The 23017-nt window shown below is 40.7% G+C and overlaps 1 protein-coding gene across 4 annotated transcripts in view; it reads left to right on the top strand.

The window, feature by feature from the left end:
• The window catches only part of NFKB1 (nuclear factor kappa B subunit 1), a 52467-nt gene that overhangs the window by 20102 nt on the left and 9348 nt on the right, over nt 1-23017 (top strand). For 3 of the 4 annotated variants that reach the window (XM_030449809.1, XM_030449808.1, XM_030449812.1), the window contains exons 6-15: nt 6438-6586; nt 8069-8232; nt 9315-9473; nt 11004-11108; nt 12995-13086; nt 13630-13768; nt 16072-16194; nt 17121-17210; nt 17938-18123; nt 20784-20925. In XM_030449809.1, coding sequence (XP_030305669.1) covers nt 6438-6586; nt 8069-8232; nt 9315-9473; nt 11004-11108; nt 12995-13086; nt 13630-13768; nt 16072-16194; nt 17121-17210; nt 17938-18123; nt 20784-20925 — 1349 coding nt within the window. The remainder of the gene's footprint in view (nt 1-6437; nt 6587-8068; nt 8233-9314; nt 9474-11003; nt 11109-12994; nt 13087-13629; nt 13769-16071; nt 16195-17120; nt 17211-17937; nt 18124-20783; nt 20926-23017) is intronic. The other variant, XM_030449811.1, reaches the window with a different exon arrangement.

The following is a 23017-nucleotide window of genomic DNA, read 5'->3' as shown; positions in this document are numbered from 1 at the left end:
TCACTCTAGGATTAGAGAAGAACTTTCATTGCCTATGGTACTTGAAGCAAATTCTTTTTCCATGGAAGTGGGGAAAAGATAACACCGTGCCTTTTCAGTATTTTTTTTTTTTACCTTGATGAAAGTCTTTTTATTGCATTGCCTCTTTGAACTTTTGCACTAGAGATTGCCTTATGAAGACAAGGGTTAATGTCTTTTAATTCTGGTGCTACCTCTTACTGTCTTCTTTATGGGAAGAGAAAGGGAAGGAAGAGTGACCAGCAGTCAGCCTCTGTCTTGGTGTGTGCCACCACTCAGCTTTCCAGCAGTCTGTGTGTAGTTCTCCCACAGTTCTCCAGAAGGGCTGGAATTTGGAGCAGTTGAATGAATCAGTAGGAGCATGACTCAATGGAAAATAATCAGAGTTGGCTGAGATAGCCTAGGGTGTTAGTCTTGTGAATTGAGAAGAGGCTGGGAAAGCTGAGTTCATGTAGCCTTGCAAAACTCCTATGAAAATTAATAGTTGAGGCAAAGGAGCTGCTTGTTTTTCCCTTTCCTATTGTCACGGTAATGAACCTCTGAATGAAATTGCACTGATATGTTCAGATATAAAACAATTTAACTTGATTGAGACAGATCTTTGGATTCCAATACAATCTGCATGGATAATCATACAAATTATAGTTTATAAGGGTGCGATGAGATGCACGATAGCATGACAGAGATGTGTAATAAAGAGTTTCACAGGAATTTCTCCTGAGTGAACTAGAAAGCAAAATGTTCTTTGGCTTTCCCTCCAACCCTCTGTTTTCATTGATCATCAGATTTTAATTTCTTCCAAAGCTTACACACACACACACACACGTCCTTCCCCTCCTTCCCTCTTGTCCTACTGTGTGCATCTGGATTTTTCCTAGTACAAATCCCACATGGCAACACCTGCTGGGAGAGGCTGGCAAGGGAACACAACGAGTAAATTCCCCAAGGCCATTGCTTGTTAGTGCCTGTTCTTGATTCAAGTTGTGCCAGTAAAGACAGAAGTGCTTCACACCTTTTCCTGTAACTCTTCTCTGTGTTTTGTCAAAGGGTGCTCACCTTGTCATAGCTGAGGTGAGCACAATTGAAGACTGCTTTTTATTGCATTGGGGTTTTTTGTTTTATTTTGGGTTTTTCGTTTCTTTGGTTTGGGTTTGTTTTATTCTTTTGCCAAGGTTTTCACCATAAAACCTCCATGGATGGCAGTGCTGTGGAAGGGCAGAGCATGAGCCTTGGCTCTTGTGAAAAGGAGGTTTTGTGATGGATCTTTAACTCGTGCCAATGGTCAGTGAATCTCACACTGGGATCTCTTTTCTGCTTGGCCAGCTCTGCACAGAATCCTGATGTAATTCCCAGGAGCTACCACAGAATGTTGTGAAAATAGACATCTTCAGAGCACAAAAAATCATTGTAGTTCCCTACTGGCTTTTTGTAGGAATATGCATTGAAAAAAAAGAAAACATTTATCTGACATGGGTGCATTGCATAACGTGGACATTCCAACTTCACCCTTCAGTTTTTTCCCTACACCTCGTCCCTAACTTGTAGCTGAGCTGGAATGCAGCAAGATGTATCTTTCATTTGAAGGCTGGAATGCTGAAGGCTTTGCTGTGTCTCTAAACAAGATGTTTTGGTAGTTAGTTGCATATTTAACCACCTCCTGTACATTAAGTATATTAAGAAATGGGATAGTTCAGGAGTTAATGTAGCAGTTCTGCAGTGTCCATCTTAACACACATCTGAACTGGCCAGCAAAGTGGAATTGGTTTAAAACTTCACCTAAGAGCACAGTCCTGACAAATGGAGTCTAGATAAGAGTAGTATTTTTTATCATAGTAAAAATGGGATTAATCTTTATGGTCAATTGAATTATGCTCCTCTCTTTAACCCTGTCTTTTTTTAACAGTGATCTTAATATCATGTACAAAAAGATGTTACATTTTCAGAGGATTTTATATTATTTTTGCATGTGGCTAAGGAGAGCAGAGAACTTGTAGATACTGAATACACTCAGTTACATTTCATGACAAGTGTTGTGATTACAGTAGAAAGCTACCTAAAATTCTTCATTTACATCTCCATTTTTGACTGCCCCATGGAAGTAACACACCACTGGGAGACTTTACAATCTAAAACAGTTGAAGTCAAATCTCCTGAGCTGCTTATTCATCATTAGCAAATTGTCCAGGGGAAAAAAAAAAACAGTCAATGGTATAAGAAGAAGGAATAAAACTCCATTGTCTAATAGTACCACCAGCTTACTTAACTATCTGCATTTTTAAAGTCATAATTTGCTTGGGTTTATGTATTTGAAAAACTCAGAAAACTTGTACAGAAAATTTCCTCTGGCCTTCTCACACATTTACCATGTGGGTCCTGATTTTTCAGGCTGGTCAGTGTAGGCATATTAATGTTTTACACCCAAGGACTTGATCCAATTTTGAGTGTGAAAAGAATTTGCCAAAAATAGCGGCGCAAAGGAAAGAAATGTCCTGGAGTTTCAGCTCCTTGGGGGCAAATCCAGGTGGGTGGCTGCAAACAAACTCGAGCTGCACGTTTTCTGCGAGCTGGTAATTGAGTAATTGATTGGTTTGAGGTGTGCCAAGCTATCCTGCTCTCTGCCCAATCGGTTTGGACACTGTGCCAGCACAGCTTGGGAACCAGTTAGGCAGCCCTGAACCCAGGCAGAGAACTGCCCATCCAGTCATATCCTGGGGCTATCCTGAATTATTCCTCAGTTTGGAGATAAGCATTCTTATTGAAATCAGGGGGATTTCAGCACATACTTCAAATTCAAGAGGGAAATTTATGGAAAATTAGGCAAGTTATTTTGTTGATGAACCTTCTTAGTGAAGAAAGGAGCAGCATATTTGCTTTTTTTCCCCTTCTGCTGATTACAAGTTAAAAATTCTTTTAATGGCTGAATTAAGGAATAAACATGAGACAAGAAAGAGCAGACTTTCTGTTACAACTCTTTACCCTTCCTAAAAACCTGTACTTAAAAACCAGATTATCCAAAACTAAATTCAGTGAGATCTCTGCTTTTTGCAGAATATGATTAATTTGACTGAATATGATGCACAGTGTCTCTTTAGTTGGGCTCCTGAAGCAGAGCACCTAACTGGATTTCTGGCATGAGAGTGACCTCACAATTCAGAGGAGTAGAAGATGTATTCAGTTCCCATTGGTTCCAAGTACTTTACACTGCTTATTCTTAGACCTCTAAGTATTCAGTTGCCTGAAGTGATGTGCATCACACCTGAAATATTTTGTCTTGAACTAGCAAGATGAGAGAAAAAAAAAATAGTAAGATGCTGCTTAGTGAAAACACCATTTCTACAGAGTGAATGATGCCCCCTTTGTGGCATGGTGTTGAGGGCATCACTTGTCACAACTTGGAGGTTAGACAGGACAGGGTGATTAGGAAGAAAAATAGATATTTTCCTAGTTGCTGGCTTTCCAGTCTTTTTCATCATTTGCTTTCTGTCACTGAGCAGTTGGTTTCAGCTCTTGCTTGTAAGAGTAACTGTAAAAGACATCTTGGAAGCAGGAAAACGTTCTTATCAAGTTTTCATAAAGTTTCAGAAACTAAAAAAATTGACTTGGGGTCTGGATCAGAGGAGGATGTGAAATCACTGAAAAAAAGCATTCAACTCCTGTTTTGAAACTGACTCAGTTTCAAGTTCACAGGCTCCTTTTAATCTCTCAGACAAATCTTTCTCAAACAGAAGCAGCAGCTCAATGTGAGCCTGCAGCTTTTTAACTTGATCAGATTAGATCAGCAGACTGCTGCTGCAGTACAGGATGTAATCAAGTATTACAGCTATGCTCTTCCCAAGAATTTTCTTTTTTGTCCCCAATTTTTAATTTCAAGTTCAGTAGCTGTTTTTTTCAGATCCCAGCTCGGACTTGGAGCAGTACAGTACCCACATGCTATCTGCCATTCATGGAGAGTAGATGTTTTTGCCCACACCCTAGTTCTTAGGTTTTTATAGATATTCACAGTGATAAACCATCTACCTTTTAATGACTTTCAGTGTTTCTTAAGTTCTTACATAAAAGGGGGTAGTTTTTAGTGTACCTGAGTGCCAGAATACATTATAAGTCATTCTGAAATTGTGGTGTCAGTGATTCAAGCCAATGAAAAAATTATTTCCTACTTAATTTATAGGATAAGGACATTTAACCACTGAGTCTGCTTTCTCTTGGCACAGGGATAACTTGGATGCCTCAAAATCAAGTATAAGGTCAGTCTAGTAGAAATATAGGTAAGAAACAGTTCAGGGACATTCTGTAGCCTTAACACTGTAGGACATCAGACTAGATGAGCAAAATTTCTTGCTTTATGATCTACATAAGGTATTCCATTTTACAAAACTCTTTTCTTTTTCCCCTGAGAGAGACTACAAAGATGATGCTGAGATCATACAGGGGGAGATTGCAATCTGGTTACCACTGCATTCACATCTTCTGCTTTCAGAGGCTGGAAAGTCCTTGACGTGCAGCAGTCCTACCTAAAGTTTCACTGTGGTTTCTACAGCTGATGAAGGATTGTCTTGAACTTTTCTGATGTGCTACCAGAACATGCACCTTACTCATAATGAAGATAACACTGTAGCTGTGCTGGGAACTTGATAGCAGGGAAGGGCTTGCTTAGCAAGGGGTAGAATTAAAAAATTTTTGAAGCCCCCCCTCAGTGGTGATGAAATGGAGCACCAAAACTCAATTATTTTTATTTTCAAATGACTTAATGGAAGTTACTTTGGGTTCCCAGCATTCTCTGCTGGTAATGGTAGAAATGTGAGTACTGATTATTCTGCACAACTCAGACACAACTCATTTCAGCTCAGGAGGTATTAACAATTTGGAAGAAGGAGGAGACATGACTGCCCCATGTTTTTATGTTTTTATACACTGCTGCTTGTAAAATGCACGTTAACAGAGTTATTATTAAACAGTTAAGTAGCAGGCAGTAAGCAGTGAAAGGAATTTTGCACACCTGTTTCTCCTGGAACAGCTTTTTCATACTTGGGATTCTTTTTTTTTGCTTTTAGCAGTGAATGGGAAGAGAGGGAGGGGATGTGTTGTATGTATGTATGTATGTATGTATGCAGTGTTTCACCTGTGATGGAATGGGTTCAAGAGAGGGGTTAACTGGATTGAAGGAAGTTAGCAGGACTTAATAACGTGGTAAAATCGTGGCAATCCCTGGTTATCAGCATTTTATCAACAATATAACCTTAAGTATTCAGTTCATCACTGATTCATCACTTTAATGTTTATCGTGATCCTTTTAATGGCTTGGTTGATTACATCTATAAGCTGCTGTAATACAAAGAACTTTGCCCAAGGCAAAGTAGAAGAAATTAGAGGAGGAGGGAAAAAACCCAACCTTGATAAAAGGGTTAATTAAGTGAACTGGAAGGGAAAGTAATGTTTGCTTTTTTAAAAGGGGGATCATCTTATATTCAGCAGAATTTGAAAGTGGTGTGTAAACTGACTTGGAGAGTGTTAGTTGTAAAGAAAGAAAATAAAGTCATAAACAATAAAAAGGTTATAAACTCTAGATGTAAAGCAAATAACTTGCCAGTAAGGTAAGTTAATAATAATTTTAGGTTTGTTTTTTAAGCATTACTTGCCATCTCAGTTTTTAAAGCTATTTTAAAAATGCATGATTATTAGAAACTGTAACAGGGGAAAGAAGTTTTGGCTATACTAAAGGACCCAGTTTATTATAGTTCCAGTCCTGCAAAATCTTAGGTGGAGATTTAGCATGTATCCTCCTGTACACTTGAGGAAAAAATCTGCTGGACTGGGAAATGTGTGTTGCTGTAGCATAATGAGCTAACAAAACACCTGTGAGTGTAAAACTGATTCAGTTGAAAATCTTTACCTGAAGAGTCATTGTAATGAGGCCAAAATGTTTTAAAACCATAATAATATTTAAAAATAACTTTTTGAAGTGTTTTTAAATGGGGCAAAATAATACATGGGGTTTTTTTACTTAAGTACATAGATGTACTGGATGCTTCTCAGCATGTAACAATGTTTGTGGTGAAGTCAGTGTACTGCTTGGAATTTAAGAGAGCAATGTGGAATTAACAGAGCAGAATTTAAAACTGATATTCATGATCTGGCAAAAAGAAGGTTGCTTTTGTTTAGCTTTTTTCTGTTTCTTAATTTTGTGTGATCACCACTCTGGTGTTTTTTAGCTTAATTACCAGAAAAGTGTTGGCATTTCTTTGTTATGATCTGGCAGAGTTTGTTTGCCATTGGTGTTTCAGGAGGAAAATGCAGACACATTTCTACCCTGTGTGTTTGACTGAACTGAGCTGGCAGGAGGTGGTCAGCTGGAATCATTCCTTGTTCCATTAAATAAAAAAACCCAACTGATCCCCCATTGTTTTCCTATTTATTTACAGATCTGCAATTATGTTGGACCTGCAAAAGTCATTGTCCAGTTAGTTACTAATGGAAAATACGTCCACTTACACGCTCACAGCTTGGTGGGGAAATTTTGTGAAGATGGAGTCTGCACAGTTAATGCAGGACCTAAAGATATGGTTGTAGGGTAAGTCTGTCAACTCATTCCTAAAGGGAGAGAGAATCAAGTATACACACTCTGAGAAGCAAGACAAAAACACTACCAAGAGGCATCTTGGTTAAGCATGGGTCTTCCTGCTCTGATCTGTTTTGTTTGTATCATAAATAGAAAAATAAACAGTGTTGCTGTTTACCTTTGCAGATTTTGCCCTAAGCAGGATAAAGAGGTTTAAGCAAATAGTTTTCACTTAGGATTTGTAGAGTTTCAATCTCTTGGTGTGCAGTCCAAGTTGGGGTTGTTCTTTAAAATGTTAAGTAGTTTCAGTCAAAGAGAAGGGGCTGTAAAATTACTGAAGAAAAGCTTTGGTTATCATTTTGGTTGGTATTTTACTTTTAACCAAAATCTGCCAATAGGAATGCAGTGAAAAGTGTTAAGAAAACAGGGTAAATTTGAAATTAATGCAAGACACGTATAAACTTGAAAGTACTAAATGAGTCAAACTTTTTAAGTTTAAAGCAGTCAGATTATAGTGAAATTGTAGTAGGTCTGTTCTTGTTTAATTTAAAAGAATAATTGTTTGTATCAGTAAAGGGAGCTGAGGCTCCTGTCTACCTTTGCAGGCTTAGATCAGGTTTCATGCTGGCTGTGAGTTTCAGTTCTGTGATCTCAAGAATGTCTTTGTTGGTGAAGAAGATGAAGTTTAAGAAGCTGAGAAGGTTGCATGAGACAGATTCTTTTAAACCGTAACTTTTGATGTCCAAGCCCAGTGCACTAACTTTACCAAGCACAACAATTTAAATAGCTTTATTTGCAATGCTTCTTTTCATCTTGAAAAGTTTGGCTCATTTCCTAACCTGTCTTGTTTTTCATCAGATGTTTAGAAACTGCTTTCCTGTCCTTAATTGACCCCCACAAAAATTGGGTTATTGTCTTGTTTTCATGCTTCCAGATGCAATTTATTTTTAAATGTGGCAGAAGATTTTTACAAGAGCAGATCTTCTGTTATGGAAGTTTTTATTCAAGTAGATACCTGAAGTGTCTTGCTGAATGTCCAGAACCTCAATTAAAACGTTTCCTTTGGAAACTGTTGCACTGGTTTTAGCTTCTCAGCTTGTTCTCCAAATAATTTTGAATGGATGGAGCTTGTTCTGAGCAGTTGCTCTGCACAGCATAGCAGCCATACAGTGATATATTCATGTCATTGGCAAAACAAACAAAGTGTGACAACCAGATTATCCATGGTGTGAGTCTACCACTTAAGCAATGGGAAAATCCTGTGTACCAATACAATTGATGATGCCAGATAATGGTGCACATTTTACATATTTTGTAAGCTTAGCTGAATTTTTCTTGCTGGAAAATTTGTCCTAAAGAATTAGTAGTGCCTAAGTCAGCCTTTAGAAGCATTCCATTGACTCCAGCTGTGTGGCTGCCTCTGGTAAGAGAGAGACTGCTGCAAGTGTGACATAAAGCACTAAGAAAATATTTCCCTCTGTCAAAACTGGGCAGGTTTGCAAATCTTGGGATACTTCATGTCACCAAGAAGAAAGTGTTTGAAACCCTGGAATCACGCATGATTGATGCTTGCAAAAAAGGATACAACCCAGGACTCCTGGTGCATCCTGAACTGGCCTATCTGCAGGCAGATGGATGTGGAGACAGACAGCTAACTGGTATGTAGAAACAATGGTCTGGTTTTAATTGGGATTCTACTGAAAACAGTTTCATAGCCAGAGAAAGGCCTCAGATGTGGGTATGTGCTTAAATAGCTGGTGTGCTGTTGCTGTGTTTTAGGAAATCTGGAAGAGCTTTACTTTTAAAACAAACATGAGGATGGAGTTGCCTGTACCCACTTCTGCACCTGTGTTTCATTGCTCTTACCCTGTTAAATGAGTTGAACAATGAGTCACTTTGCATTCTTCATAGAATCACAGAATGGTTTGGGTTGGAAGGAACCTTAAAGCTCACCCAGTTCCAACCCCCTGCATGGGCAGGGACACCTCCCACCAGCCCAGGCTGCTCCAAGCCCCATCCAACCTTGGACACTGCCAGGGATGGGGCAGCCACAGCTTCCTTGGGAAACCTCTGCCAGGGTCTCACCACCCTCACAGGAAAGAATTTCTTCCTGATGTCCAACCTGAATCTCTCCTCTTCCAGTTTAAAACCATTTTCCCTTCTCCTCTCACTACATACCCTTGTACAAGTCCTTCCCCAGCTCTCCTGTAAACCCTTCAGGTACTGTCAGGGGGCAAGACAAGATACACTTAACAGAGTAACTTCAGTGTAACTTCATTATACTTAAGTAACTTCTCTTGAGCATACGGTTTCATTCAGGTGCATTGTGCCCACATCCCTGCAGAACCTGTGGTCTGCTTTGCTTTCAGGTACTGCATGGAAGGGCCAGGCTTCTCTTGATCACTGCAGTACCAGGTGGCTAGATAGCCTTGGTGGTGACCTTTGACCTTTTCACTACCTTTTTAGGTTGAGAGCAGAAAACAGTCATTTTCCATGTGTCTCAATTGTGTATCCCATCTAAAATAACACCCAATGCACAAAATGAAAGGTGAATGCAGCACCATGTGAAGAGCTGCTCCTCTCTGCATAAATACAGAGAAGCTGATGGATACTAAATTAAAAAGGAAAACATTTCCTCAGTGTTGGTGCCTTTTGATAGTCATGTTTGGAAAATAGTCCCTGTTTTGGGATGGCCCCCCTCCCTCTTGTGTTAATTCATCTGTTTGCTTACCCATTGCAGAACGAGAGAGGGAGATAATTCACCAGGCAGCAGTCCAGCAGACTAAAGAGATGGATCTCAGTGTGGTGAGGCTCATGTTCACAGCCTTCCTTCCTGACAGTAATGGCAGTTTCACACGAAAACTTGATCCTGTTATATCAGATGCAATATATGACAGCAGTAAGTATATTTGGCTTTAATTACTTTCTTACTAAGGGGCAAGCTTTTGTACATATTTGATGTGTAGGTGTTGTTGTATGTGAATTCAATTGATCAATAAAAGTACCAACCCATGGGTAATTGGCCCCAGGTGTATCCAAATACACATGGTATCATTCTGGTTTTTAATAGAGGCTAAGGAAGATTTTATTTTGCTGTTGGCATGTTTAATCATGCCACTTTTATCATGAGGATTTTGGAAAATCTTTTAAGTGCTTGAATTGTGTGGGTTTCAGTTGCTGCCTGTGACCAAGCATTGTCACACAAGATGGAAGGAAAACATAAATTTTGCTTCAGTCTTTTTGGAGAAATTGACTCCTTTCAGATGTGCTGGCTGTGTGCCTGTCCTCATTTTGTGAGACTAACACAGCCACAGTTCTCAGGCCATTTCCTTTAGACCTGTCAGGTTTTTTTTTGCATTTGTTACATCCCTCTGAATGGTCACACTTCATGTTTTCCCCTGTGTCTTTTTACTTTCTCATCTTACCTGAACCTTTTCTGTTGCCTGAGGTTTCCCTCCTGTATATGAATTTCCATTCTGTAATGACTTAGAAAAAGCACCTTTTTTTTTTCTGTGCAAGTCATGTCTGTGTCATTACTTTTTAATGATAAAGTCTAGATGAAAAGTTAATAAATGTAACTTGTGTTATAGTCTGTTGCTTGCTATTAAGTGGGGAATGCAGTGGTGTGGCACAGCCATCTTGCACATGTTTGAGCACCCAAGGTGAATTTTTGGTTGTTAGTTCCAAAGGATTTTTCTAGTATTTTGACTCTTTTTTTTTTTTTTTTTTTTTTTTTTTTTTTTTTTTTTTTTTTTTTTCTTTTTTTCTTTTTTTTTTTTTTTTTTTTTTGCCTTTTTTGCCTTTTTTTTTTAAATACTCTTCATGGGCACCATTCAGACCTCTTCCACAGAGCAGACACAACTTGTGGTAACATAACTGTATCATAGCTGCTTTTACTTACCAGGTGATAGCTGTGTCTTGAGGACCAGGAGGTATCCATTGATGCCTCTTCTGAGGTCCCATCGAGGTGGCCTTGTTTGATCAGAGTCTGTTGTGCTGGCCAAGGACTAGCAATGCTTTCATGTAAGCTGCAGTGGGAAGCAAAGCACCACATGTTACATTCAAATAGTGAGATACAGGGAGCAGCTCTTGAGCTGGCAGGAAAGCAGGGAAGGAAAAACTGTGTCCTCTTGTCATAAAGGTGACAAATACTGGGCTGGATGCAGTTCACTGCTGTGCTAGAGCAGTAATAGTGCTAGCATGGCCAGGGTCTTTTACAGTTGACAGTTCAGTCACAGATAAGATGATACAGCTGAAAAACTTGCTATATTATGTTTAAAAAAACACAGACAAATTTAGGTAGGTTGTATTTGGGGGCTTGTCTTTCTATTGCATTTCTCTGTGGTGTGCTTCTTTGTTTTTTATTAAGTCTAAAACTGTTAGGAAAGGTAAACATTTTGGTGTTCTGGTTTTTTTTTCCTTTCAATAGAAGCTCCCAATGCCTCCAACTTAAAAATCGTCAGAATGGACAGAACAGCAGGGTGTGTAACAGGAGGGGAGGAGATTTACCTTCTCTGTGACAAGGTTCAGAAAGGTAAGAGGCCTGAGTATTTGAGGCACAACAGCTGTTCAGCTGGAGCCCACCTGAAGCCCATTTTGCTGCCTTAATGTTCCCCTGCTCTGATAGCTCGGGAGGATTTGTAAGCACTCAGCCTTTTTGGAAGTCAGGCCAGCAGTCCAGAAAATTAATAAATTGAAATAAGTCTGTTGCAAAGCAAATCTGGCTTGTGTTGCTTCCACAGAGACTGTGTGATCAACTTTGTTCTTTTCAAATATCTGCCCTTGCCTATGGTCTGGATGGCTTTTTTTTGTGGGTCCTGGGTGATGCCTCCTTTACCTAACACCTGCTCTGAATTCTTCCAAAGTTTCTGATTTATTATTAAGTTCCTGATTATAAAGAGCAAGAATGAGCATTCTTTGTTAGCCACCAGAAGGAATTGAATGTGTTCAGCACTGCTGCTCCTAACTTCATTTTTACTTGTATGCTAATGGCAGAGATTATTCAGTGTAAACAGATTGTTCTCACAGACTCACTGTTGTTATCTCTGCTCATGGCTTTGAATGTGTCTGGATCAGGCAGTGTGGATTTGAATGATTTGGTTTTTAGATAGGAAGATAATGATTTATAGGATTGGTTGTAGTGTTTGGTCTGAACTAAAAAGGAATAAATGTGAGGGAGGGAAATCTTTTGTGTTTTTCAGCTATGGGTAATACCTGGGACTCCCTGGTGTAGATTGCCTGGTGGAGCAGGTGCCTTTTGCTCAGCTGGTTTGCAATCAGTCCCTTCACATGTTGAGAAAATCCCACTGCCTTCTTCATTACAGGCTGTCTTTCCCCACCTCTCTCTTTTGGAAATGTTGTCCCACCACTTAGGAAAGAGAGAGGGCTTTGGGGGCTTTGAAAAAACTGTTTTCTTTTAGTAGTGTATATAGCTCTGCTATCAGGAGAGCTGTAACATCACTCTTCTGCTCCAAATAAATAAATAAATGTCTGACTCAGTGGAAGCCCTGAAGTGGGGTTTCCCCTCAGCCAGGCTGGGGTTTCCCCTGACCTCATTACTCACAGGAGCCTCCTGCCTGAAGGAACTTGAGCATGCAGGACAGCAGGACTGGAAGTGGTGGCTCACAAGCTTGAGACTAGCAGGTGGTGGATCAGAGGAGGCAGTCTGTCTGCTCCAACAGCTTGTCCTGCACCAGTCAGTCACCCGAAGAGATGAGGGGTTTTCTGGTTGTTTTTTTCTCCCAAGGAGTGCTGGCAAAGGAGTTAGGCTGGCATGGTCTTCCCCAGCTTCTCCTGAAAATACAAATAAATAAATATGAAGAGAACAGAAGGAAATCTGTTTAGAGGAGCAGGAGCCAAATCTCCTTTTTCTGGCCTGTGCTGGGTTTTGGGGGTGAGGGGTGACTGCTGCCTGGCTCACAGCCTCCCTGTCTCTCCCAGGTGGCACTCTGCCAGCAGCAAGAGGAACTGGGGCTGTGGTACTTCAGGTTTTGCTACAGTTTGTTGTGTTTTTTTTTGAACTGAAACTGTTGGAGTGAAGAGTGTGGTTTCTACGTTTCATGCTTCAAGTTCTCCCCTCCCAAGGTGTTTGTTCCAAATAAAGCTCCTCTGGAAGGGTTTATAGCCTTAGAATAGGAAGAGGTAGTGAACCTAGTTCTCCTTTCACTGCTTGGTAAATAGAGAGCAGCTTCAGTGAAGTCATTAGAATTAGGCTGATCTAAAATTGATGTAAAAACTGGATTATTTAGGATGTTTTCATAAGATGGAGAAAACTCATTTATTATTAATGTAATATTATCATCCACATAACTGTGTTATTTTCTGACATAAACATAGCCAAAGGTTAAACAATGCACAAATATCCCAAGTGTTAAAAAAATGCACAAACATCTCAAGAAGTGTTCCTTTCCCTCTTTGCAGATGATATTCAAATACGTTTCTATGAAGAGGATGAGAATGGAGGTATGTGGGAAGGTTTTGGAGACTTTTCTCCTACAGATGTGCATAGACAGGTAAGGAACAGAACACTTACCATGTGTTAATGCTTTTCTCATCTCCATGTTACAATTAGGAAATTAAGTTAAAAGCATCTCTATCCTGTACTCACCTCTTCTTTTGTTCTTTACTTCTTAATGCAGTCTTAATTGCTCTTTAAAGACATACATTAGGGAACCAGAGAGGTTAGGAATACAGGGTGAGGAAACTGGGAGATGGACCCATTGCATTAACATGCAGCCATGTGCCAGCTGGGACAAGAGACATAAAAAGCTCTCAGAGCTACTGAGAAAGCAACAGAGTAGATGCTAAACAAAGAGTACTAATGAATACTACATATTCACATGGCAGTTCTGTCTTTCCCAAAAGGCTGAAGGACTTGAAATCAGAAGTGCAGATGAAAACCAAGATGGGAGTTTGTCGTTGTCGCAGCTTTTTGCTAAGAATTTTTTGCCTCCCAAGGTGTGGACCAACTCCCACAAAATAACACAAGTGTGAAAGCAAAGTTGTCCAAACCCATGCTGCCCTGACTGATGTGTTTGTAACTGCTTCCTTCACAGTTTGCTATTGTGTTCAAAACACCCAAGTACAGAGATGTTAACATCACAAAGCCAGCATCTGTATTTGTACAGCTGCGTCGGAAATCTGACCTAGAGACAAGTGAACCCAAGCCTTTCCTCTACTACCCAGAAATCAAAGGTAATTCATTAAACCTGTTTTGTATATAGGAAATAAAAACTGCAGGCTTCCTGGGAATGTTTTTAATAGGGCAGGCCTTGCTGGATGGGAGATTTGTTTATTTATTTTTGGGTTTTGTAGCTGTTGTTTTTAGGAAATGGTATCTTTGACTCCTTGTTTTGTGCAGAGCTAATATGGAAGGCAGTAACTCTGCTATGGGTGTGTAGGGTTTTTTGTTGGACTGGTAGGCACTAAATTCATGGTTATGTCCTTAGGGAGGTTTACTCCCTGGAAGTTTCCTACAGGCTCACATGCCTGTGGATGCAGCAGATGGCTCTCTCTTCCTCTGAGCTTCTGCAAAGTATCTGAGCACACTTTACTGTCAGTACTTTCATCTGAAACCTTAAACCAAAGAGAGGTTGGTGTATGGAGGAAAAATTACTCTCTCCTTTGACTATCATGCCATAATTTCACCAATGGTTTTGGATTTTCCATTTGCCTGTACTAGTTAAGTAAATCCCAAAACACTACCTGTGGGAGCAGGGAAAGCACTGTTTCAGTCTCTGGAGTTAAAATAGAAGTCAGTTAGCAGGAGTAGAATAGTTGGCATCAGGCCTGCTTCCTAAGTTAGTGAGGTTCAGCAGGCCTGTGCCCTTTAAAGTCTCCATTTGAAATGTTTGACCTGCATGGCAGCAGCAGTCATGGTTTTAAATATCAGTAATGTCAGTGATGTGGACATGCCCTGAAGGCCAGAGCCAGAATGGGTGTTTCATTGTACTGGGACAATAATCTTTCTGCTTAGCAGGTTAAGCTGTTAAATCCTAATATTCAGTGCTTAGCTTAGAGCCACACTGAAATCAATACCCTGCCCAGGTCTGTAAAACACATGCACATCAGTGATAATGGGCTGAGGAGAGCAGAAGAGGGAGGGGAGTGGTTCCTGTCCCAGGGAATCTACTTCATGCCCATTATCAAGTAGCAGAAAGCACTCACAAAAACTTCCAGAGTTGCTGGAGGATTTTGATCAGTAATGATTTCAAGAATCTCTTGGACAAGTTTTATGGAAAGTGAAGTGTACAACTGCAGGGCAAAGTTGCCAGGTTTGAAGCAAACCTCTTCTGTGCCTCTTAATGCAGTAAAATCACTTCAGTATTATGTGCCTTTTTGGATCCCTTAGACAACCTCGTCATTAAATTACCATTTTTTCCCTTGTTGCAAGTGTTCACACAAACTTAGACATGTATGTGGATTTGTTTGTTCTTCTCTGACTAGACTGCTCTCTAGAGTTCTCTCTCCTTACCAGTATGAGTATGCCTGGTGCATGCTACATACTTACAGATCATCTATGCCTGGAAATAACACACTTGTACTTTTCATGGATTAGGCTATCTCATTTGATGACTGTGCATGGAAATTTCTTTTCATCCTATGGCTGTTGAAAACTATTAGATTGCTTAATGAAGGAAGGATATTCTGTTCTTTCCTCAACAGTTTTACCTGATTTTAACCTCTGTAATGTTTGTATCCCTATTTTTGTAGCTCTTGTCATGACATTTTCACTTTCCCCAGTCACTGGGTACTTCTTTTAAATCTTTGTATTTTGCTGTCCAGCTAGGTATTATTTTGTACTTACAGTATAAAATCTTATTTAGGCTTTTTTTCTACTGCTGCCCAGCATGATTTGAAAACAAGCTCTCTCTATTCTAGTGGCTCTTCTGATATTTGAAGTAAATCATTTCAAGGAAAGGTTGCTTTCACCATTTCTTGCCATCCTTACCCTTAATCAAAACTTCAAAGGGCACTGCAGGTACTCTGCACTGTTGAAAATCAAAGAACCTTGTGATGTGCTGAAGAGCCTGAGTTTATATGAAAACAAAGCCAATTTTTCTTGAACAATTTTGGGGCTTGGGGCACTTGTGCTGGTTTACAGGTAGAATTTTAGGACCACTACTTTCCAGGCCTCTAAGTACATCAGGCACTTTTGAAGGGACCTCTGGGCCCTCTAGGGAATCTCTGTATGTGTCCCCAAAAACCTGAGCACAGGGCAGTGTCAGAGCTGCCAGAACTGAAGAGGCCACGTGGGCCAAGTGATGCTGTTGGTCAGGCTGGGGCTGTGCCCCTGCTTTGTTTCTCCCAGGAACTCTCACTGCTCCCTTACATGCAAAATAATTCTGCTACTCAGAGCTAGGGGACAATCCAGCTCCTCTACAGCACCCCACATTTTCCCTTATAAACTTGAGCAGTGCTTTCTGTCTGTGCATCCTGTTCTGTGCATGGCCACCAGTGAGAGTAACTCCTTGTCCTGTCTGCTCCTTGTAACCCAGATAAAGAAGAAGTGCAAAGGAAGAGGCAGAAGCTCATGCCAAACTTCTCTGATGGCTATGGAGGAGGCAGTGGTGCAGGAGGTGGTGGCATGTATGGAGGGGGAGGTGGCAGTGCTGGCTCTGGTAAGGCAGCAGGATTGGGAAAAGAGGGAAAGGGGGTTCTGCTCTGAGAGCAGGACAGATTTCATTTGCATTTTTAAAATAGGCTGATTTTGTCTCCTAGGTAGGTAAGACCTGACTCCTCCTGTCTTTATACCAGTGTTACTTATTTCATCTCCTTGTTTTCTAAATATTCATCAGCTCCTTAGCTCTTCCTGGAGCCTTTAAAGGCACTGAAATTCATGTAAGCTAAGTACTGTCTTGGCTGCTTAAAATTAAACAGATTCTTGATTATTTCTGGGACCAGGAGTGGAATTTGGTAAATTAACCCTGTTAGTGCAGATAACTATTAAGAAATTAGAGATACTGTTTAGTACATTTTCTACTGTGCTCTGTCTGTTGAAGCCAGAGCATATCTGAGACCCCAGATCACAGGAGAATTGCTTTGATTCTTGAAGCAGAGCATTGAAAAAACCTGAAGATCAGCAATGTAAACACCTGAACCACAAGAGTTTTGCAGCCCATTTTTTTAGAGCAGGGATCAGAGGAGCAGCTTCCTGATTCTTACATTGATTGCTAGCAGTACATCTGTATCATAACACCAGGGTACAAATTTGTTGTTATCGTGGAGATCTGAAGTGTACAAGTAGTTTGTGAAATCTCCTTTGAGTTTTAGATGAAGCATACAAGTGATTATACATTTGTCTGGCCTTATGGATGTTGGGATGGGGAGTGTCACTCATCAGCTACCTAGAATTTATTTGGAGTTTTGAAGGGGTGGAGGGCAGTTCACCTTGAGTCTGGGAAATTTGTCTTAATCAGACAGAATAAAACAGAAAGTGTGTAGAAAACAAAATTTCAGCTCTTCAGGTTCAGTTTTCTTCTAGGTGGTGTTTTCCTTGTGTTAGGGTCTAATTATATTAATTCTTAATATTTTTTCCTTTCTTCAGGATTCAGTTATCCTTCATATGGATACTCTGCTTTTGGAGGAATGCATTTCCACCCTGGCACAACAAAATCCAATGCTGGAATGAAACATGGTAACATGTTCTGATAAACAAAAAATGTCCTTTTTGAAACAGCTGAATTGAGCTTGACCCATCTGTTTTTCTCTGCAGTATGAGCTGTAGTGTCATGCAGGTGTAGCTAAGCATGCTGGGGAGGGAGCATCCTATTTTTTTTTTTCCCTAGAACCTCTGTCAGCAGAGGGGTTTGTGTAGATTATGCTTCCCTCCTTCTCTTTAATTCTCTCCCAAGTCTGAAGTAAAAGCTGGTACTATGCAGTACCCAGAGAAACAACATAAAAGCTAATGGAAAAAAAAAGTTCATAATAAGGGCATTCTTGGCTTCCTAAATTAGGAAACTCATTTCAGATCTACATGGTGAATTCTCAGTAGTTATTTCCAATAAATTTCCAAGGAATGAATTTGCTGCTGGAAAAAGAAAAGTAAGTCTGAATAATTCTGCTAGATTCCCTGGGACTACTTTGCTTGCATTCTTGTACCACAGAAAGAGAAGATATATCTGTTGGTTTGGATAAAAGTTTCTCTCTGAAGCAGAGGCTGTCAAAACCATAACATTACTTCAGAGCAAGCCTCTCCCTGTGTGTTGGCCTCTGAAGTATTCTGATTCCTAAGTGTTTAGTTGTAACCTCTGTGTCAAAGAAATGTTTGCATGGAGTTCCTTGGTGTTTGGTGATAGCTACTAGAGCTTTATCACTTGCCTAAGAAGGCATTGGACACTAATGACACAATTTTCTGTTTGAAGGGCTATCAAATAGCACAGCTGAAGGAGGTGGGAAGAGCTCTGATGAACAAAGTGACAAATGGGATGCGAAACATGATGTGAAAGTGGAAACTATGGAGAAGAATGAGTGCAGAACTGCTGGGGATGGGGATGAGGAGGATGCTGCTTGTAAAACTGAAGTTAATGAAGCAGATTGCAGGTGGCAGGGTAAGCAAACAAGTAATTGGGGCAAATCAAGCTGCTGTCTGGGCAAGACTGCTGTTAAAGGTCTGGAAACTCCATAAATTTCTGCTTGATATTTTCAAAATATTAATAATTAATAATAATGCCTCCTGGAGGAAACAGGAGGGATTCCATTCCCTCCAATCCAAGGTACCACCCCAGACATTGTTCTGTAGGTAATATTCCACCTTTGTACTGCCCCTGAGCAACTGAACTTCTACTTGTCCTGCAATGAGAGAGCTCAGCCTGGTGGGCACATTTAACACTGTTTCATAGTAAGAGGTGTTCCAAGATCTCTAAAAGCAGTAAAAGCACCCATAATATACAGTTCAGCAGCTGACTTGGCTTTTGATAATTGATAGACTTTAATGGATGAGTAAATGGATGTGGGCATGATTGTTGCAGTGGTTCTTCCCTGTAATTCTACTGTTCAACTGCATGCAATGTAGTGGTAAAGGTTTGGATTGAAAATGTCCATGGATCTCTTCCAAAGTGACAAATACACAGCAACAACATTGTTGGGTACCACCACAAGTCATGGTTTCCCAGACAGTAAGACTTCCTTTTCCTGGATTGTTCTTAAAGAGAGTTGATGGTCACTTTCTTAAAGGATTTGAGTAGTCATGCTTTTCATAAAAGGAATGAAAACCCAGCAGCTGGATTAACAGAGACACGGTGGTGGGAGGAATTAAGCAGGAAGGAATTCTTTGGTGTACTTTTTACCAGGTGCACTATGATCTAGACCACTTCCCTCCTTGGTCAGAGAGATGAGGGCACATTATCTTGAGTTTATCAGTGTGACACTTGCTATTTACAACACTATAAGCTGTGGCTTGGGAAAGCAAAGCCTCGTAGCAGGTGGGTTCTAGTTGTAAAAGCCTCCAAGGTGCAGCTTCTTGTGACCTGAGGATGGTGCTTCTAAGGAAAGCTGAAACACTGGCTGTTGGCAGTTCTGGCTGTGATAAATCCCATGACTGATTTGGAGAGCAAAATATGGTTTTCTAATATGTGAAGACATATGTTATATATGATATGATATGATATGATATGTGAAGAAATATTGGTATGTGAAGAAAAAATACTGTCTGCTTAGCAGTTGTCAAGGAAGGGCCTGAATTTTTGACCTGGTTTCTAAAGAATGACCAGAAAATGACAGAAGAATTGTAGGCAAGAAGTGGACTTTCTTTAGCTATTACAATGGCATGGAAAGAACCAATTCCAAGCTCCAGATTGTATGAAGAATAAATGCAGACAGGCTTCATAAAGTGGCCACTGCAGCAAAGAAGAACATTTGAGTATTAAACTAAAAGATGCTATCTTGCAGTATTTTGCAGGGAATCTTTTCTGTATGCTTGATATGAGAAACCAGGGAGGTTCTGCATCCAGTTTTTTTGACTTTGTAGATGTCCATAATGAGAAAACACTGAACTGCTTAACAACATTTAACCCTGGGTATATCTTCTGAACATAACATCTGTTTAATGCTATATATTTAGTGTTAAGAGGTAAAGAGTAAAAATAAGTGTATCAGCCTGGGCATATAGTATAGAAACCACCATAGCTGATGTATTGGCTGGAACAAACAGTAAGGTTCATGGGTAGCTGAGTCAATCTGTGGCTCACAGATGCTACATGTTCATGGATACATTTCTAACCCAGTTTTTGTCTGGGTTTGTGTAGCTGGAGATCCTGGGTTATTCTCTCCCTATGCGTGCTCTAAATGACAAAGTCTGTTGTACTGGTTTGCTGTTAGTAAATTCTAACCCTACAAGGTTTTGTAGAAACAGGAAACTTTTCAAAATAGAGGCTGGTTTCAGATGATACTGCTTCCCAGAAAGATGACTGTGGTTTGAAAGTTCATGTTGCATTTTTGCTAGCTTCTTGTTGATACAAAACCACAAAGGTATTGTGACAAAGCAGCTAGAGTGACTTTTTTCTCCAGATTAGTTTCTTTCCTCCCCTTTCTCCCTTTTGCCTCTGCACTGTGACAAATGCAGCTTTTTGAAAACTTAGTGGTTGTACATTTTATAGCTCTTATATCAAGATGTTAGAAATAGTAAGTCTTATATACACTTATATACACTGAAATGTTTTAAACAGGTGAACAGACTCTCTGTGCTGCTCCTGTAAAGCAGGAGAGACTGCATGGCTCAAGTCAGAGAGGAGACACAAAGCCCTGCATTCATGGCATAGCTTTTCTGTGAGTTCATGTGCAATATTTGACAGGTCAAGTCTAAACTATACTCTGAACTCCATGGGAGGGTCTTTAAAGTGCTGCATGGAGAAGAGTCCTTAGATGTTGTTTGTATCTAAGCAAATCCAAGTTCCTTCTCCTTTTATCCCATCACACACAAGTGCACATCAATGCAGGTAGTTCAGTCCCACTCAAATGAGAGGCAGTTTCCAGAGTTTGACTGTTCCCAGGATTCCTGCTGCCTGAAAGCTCAGCATGCACATTATGTTTCTCCCAAGGGAACATTCCCTCTGTCCTTACCTCTCAGGAGCTGCCTGTCTTGGTGAATCTGTAAATAGCACTCGGCCAACCACATTCCTATTTCTTTGGCAGCCTGTCAAAAAAAAAAAAAGAAAAGGTGGTGTTGCAAGGGAAACAACCAACCTGATGAAGACAAAACTTTGTGTTGCAGATGGGCTGTTCCTGCAGAAGGCCATGCAGCTTGCCAGGCGCCACTGCAATGCTCTCTTTGATTATGCTGCAACTGGAGATGTGAAGATGCTGCTGGCGGTTCAGCGCCACCTCACTGCTGTCCAGGATGATAATGGGGACAAGTAAGTTGGGCTGCACTCACTGGGCTCACAGTCATGGCTTGGGTGGCAGGATGGTGCAGCCAACTCATCCAGTCCCCTAAAAGTGCTGACCATAGCTTACAGCACTGCTCCTGTCAAAGAAATACTCTCCTTTGTGCTGTTTGGGGCAGCAATTTAAATAGATGGGATGGAGGGATGGATGGGATGGGTAGATATGGATAGATAGATAGATAGATAGATAGAGGGACAGATAGATGGATGAATGGATGGACAGACAGATGGATAGACAAACAGACTGCTTTCTTGGTTGCATTAGAACTTTGTTGCATTTGCAGAAAAGCCTTTCACCCCACAAAGTTCAGTGATTCAGTGCCTAGTTTATTGATTGGGTACCTATCAGAGGGTTACCAGGTCACTGAGCTTGGTGTGAGTTTGTTTGCCTTTTTTTTACTTAAAATCTTGACTGAGCACGAGGTGCTGTGCTTGTTTCATGACTCACCATTGATGGGGAACCTTGGCTTTGTACTGGAGGAGAGTGCCCTGTTCTTTATTCTGTGTCAGTCCTGAAGTTTGTAGAGGAAGCTGCAAGTTACAGGCCCACTGGCAGACACAAAACCAGTAGCTGGGGAGAGTCCATGCTGCTTTTTTCCCACCAACACCAAGCTCTTCCCAGAGGACAATATTTTGCTCCTGCTTTCATCTGTACTGTACTTTTGTCTTCCAAGGTATTGCAAGCATGTCTGTGGCAGACTTCTCTTTGCTTCTCCTTTGCTTATCAGTCCTTCAGTAACCTGAGCTGGAGCAGAAATCCATTCTGTTCCTCTACAGCTCTGTGGGTTCTATGGGATGTGGAGAGGGAAATACAGTGAGAAAATGATGATGAGTAGTTACCTAAAAGAAAATTCAGCAAAAGTGGCTCTGAAAACCTGTCAGTATAATCTCTTGAATAAGCAAACTAATCCCATTGTTACTTGTCAGCTGGCAGCTCCTGTGCAATCCCCTATGTTTCTGTAAATTGCAGTATTGCATACAGGAGAAGCCACAGAAGCCTTAATGTGTCCAGCTGAGTGGAAAATTGAGACAGTTTCCCAGTGGTTTATTACTCACTGAGAGGCTCTGCTTTCAGTGAAAATAGGTTTCAGATGACTGATAAAAGGACTGCAAAATCAGAGATAGCCACTTGCTTTGCTTTCCTATTTTTCCCCTTTTTAATGCATCTTCTGGTTTTGAATGCACTTGGTCACAATTTCAAGATGACTCTATGCTTCCCCAAAAGGCAAGAAACTTCTTTTTATTTTCCTGATCAAAGTGTAGATCTGAGCCTGTTCAGGTATTTGTAGAGCAGCATAACACACACGATGTGTGCTCTGCTGATGCTGTGTGTCAGCAGCAAGCTGCTCAAAAGATGAGCTCAGAAATTTGCCAGCATCTGTTCAGGAAGAGCTTGGCAAGATTTGCCTCAAAACAAAGGGGGAGATTTTGAAGTGAACTCTCAAAGAACCAGGACAACTCCAGCTCTGGTTGGTGTTAGGGGTGCTGGGATTCACAGCCTGCTTTTTTTCCTGGGAGTTGGTTTCTGTTGGGTTTTGGGGGTTTTTTGTACAAGTACAGCCACTCAGGCTGGTGGTGAAGGACCTGGCTCAGGAGAGGAGCAGGGGAAAGGAGAGGAGCCATTTCATTAACCTGGGAGAAGTGGTGAAGTGTCTTGTTATGCAGTCCCTCATGTCCCAAAACAGGTTTTTCCTTTGCCCTCTTGGGCTGCTGCTGCAAATCCTGTGGCTGTGACTCACTGGGCCTGAGTCCTCACTCATTTTTCTGTTTGAGAACTAAGAAAAGCAAAACCCACACAGCTGGGGAAACCCCCAAGGGAAACCCAGCTTTGCTTGCAGAGAGGCCTGTGGAAATTTTGGAGGAAGGCTCTGACAGTTAAAGGTGTTCATGTGCTGCAGAATTCAAATTTTGAAAAAAACAAAAGAGCAAAGAACCCTGGGGATTTCAGACATGTTCTAAACAATTCTTTCCTGCTGCAGAGTTTGTATTTATTAGACTAGTAATTAAGTTATGCTTAGGACCAGCAAAAAACATCCTGAGTCTGCTTTTGTGATTGTGTTAC

Source organism: Calypte anna, chromosome 4A (genome assembly GCF_003957555.1).
Source record: "Calypte anna isolate BGI_N300 chromosome 4A, bCalAnn1_v1.p, whole genome shotgun sequence".
Lineage (NCBI taxonomy): Eukaryota > Metazoa > Chordata > Aves > Apodiformes > Trochilidae > Calypte > Calypte anna.
Note: the sequence above shows the minus strand (reverse complement) of the source record. Positions and strands in the feature narration are given on the sequence as shown.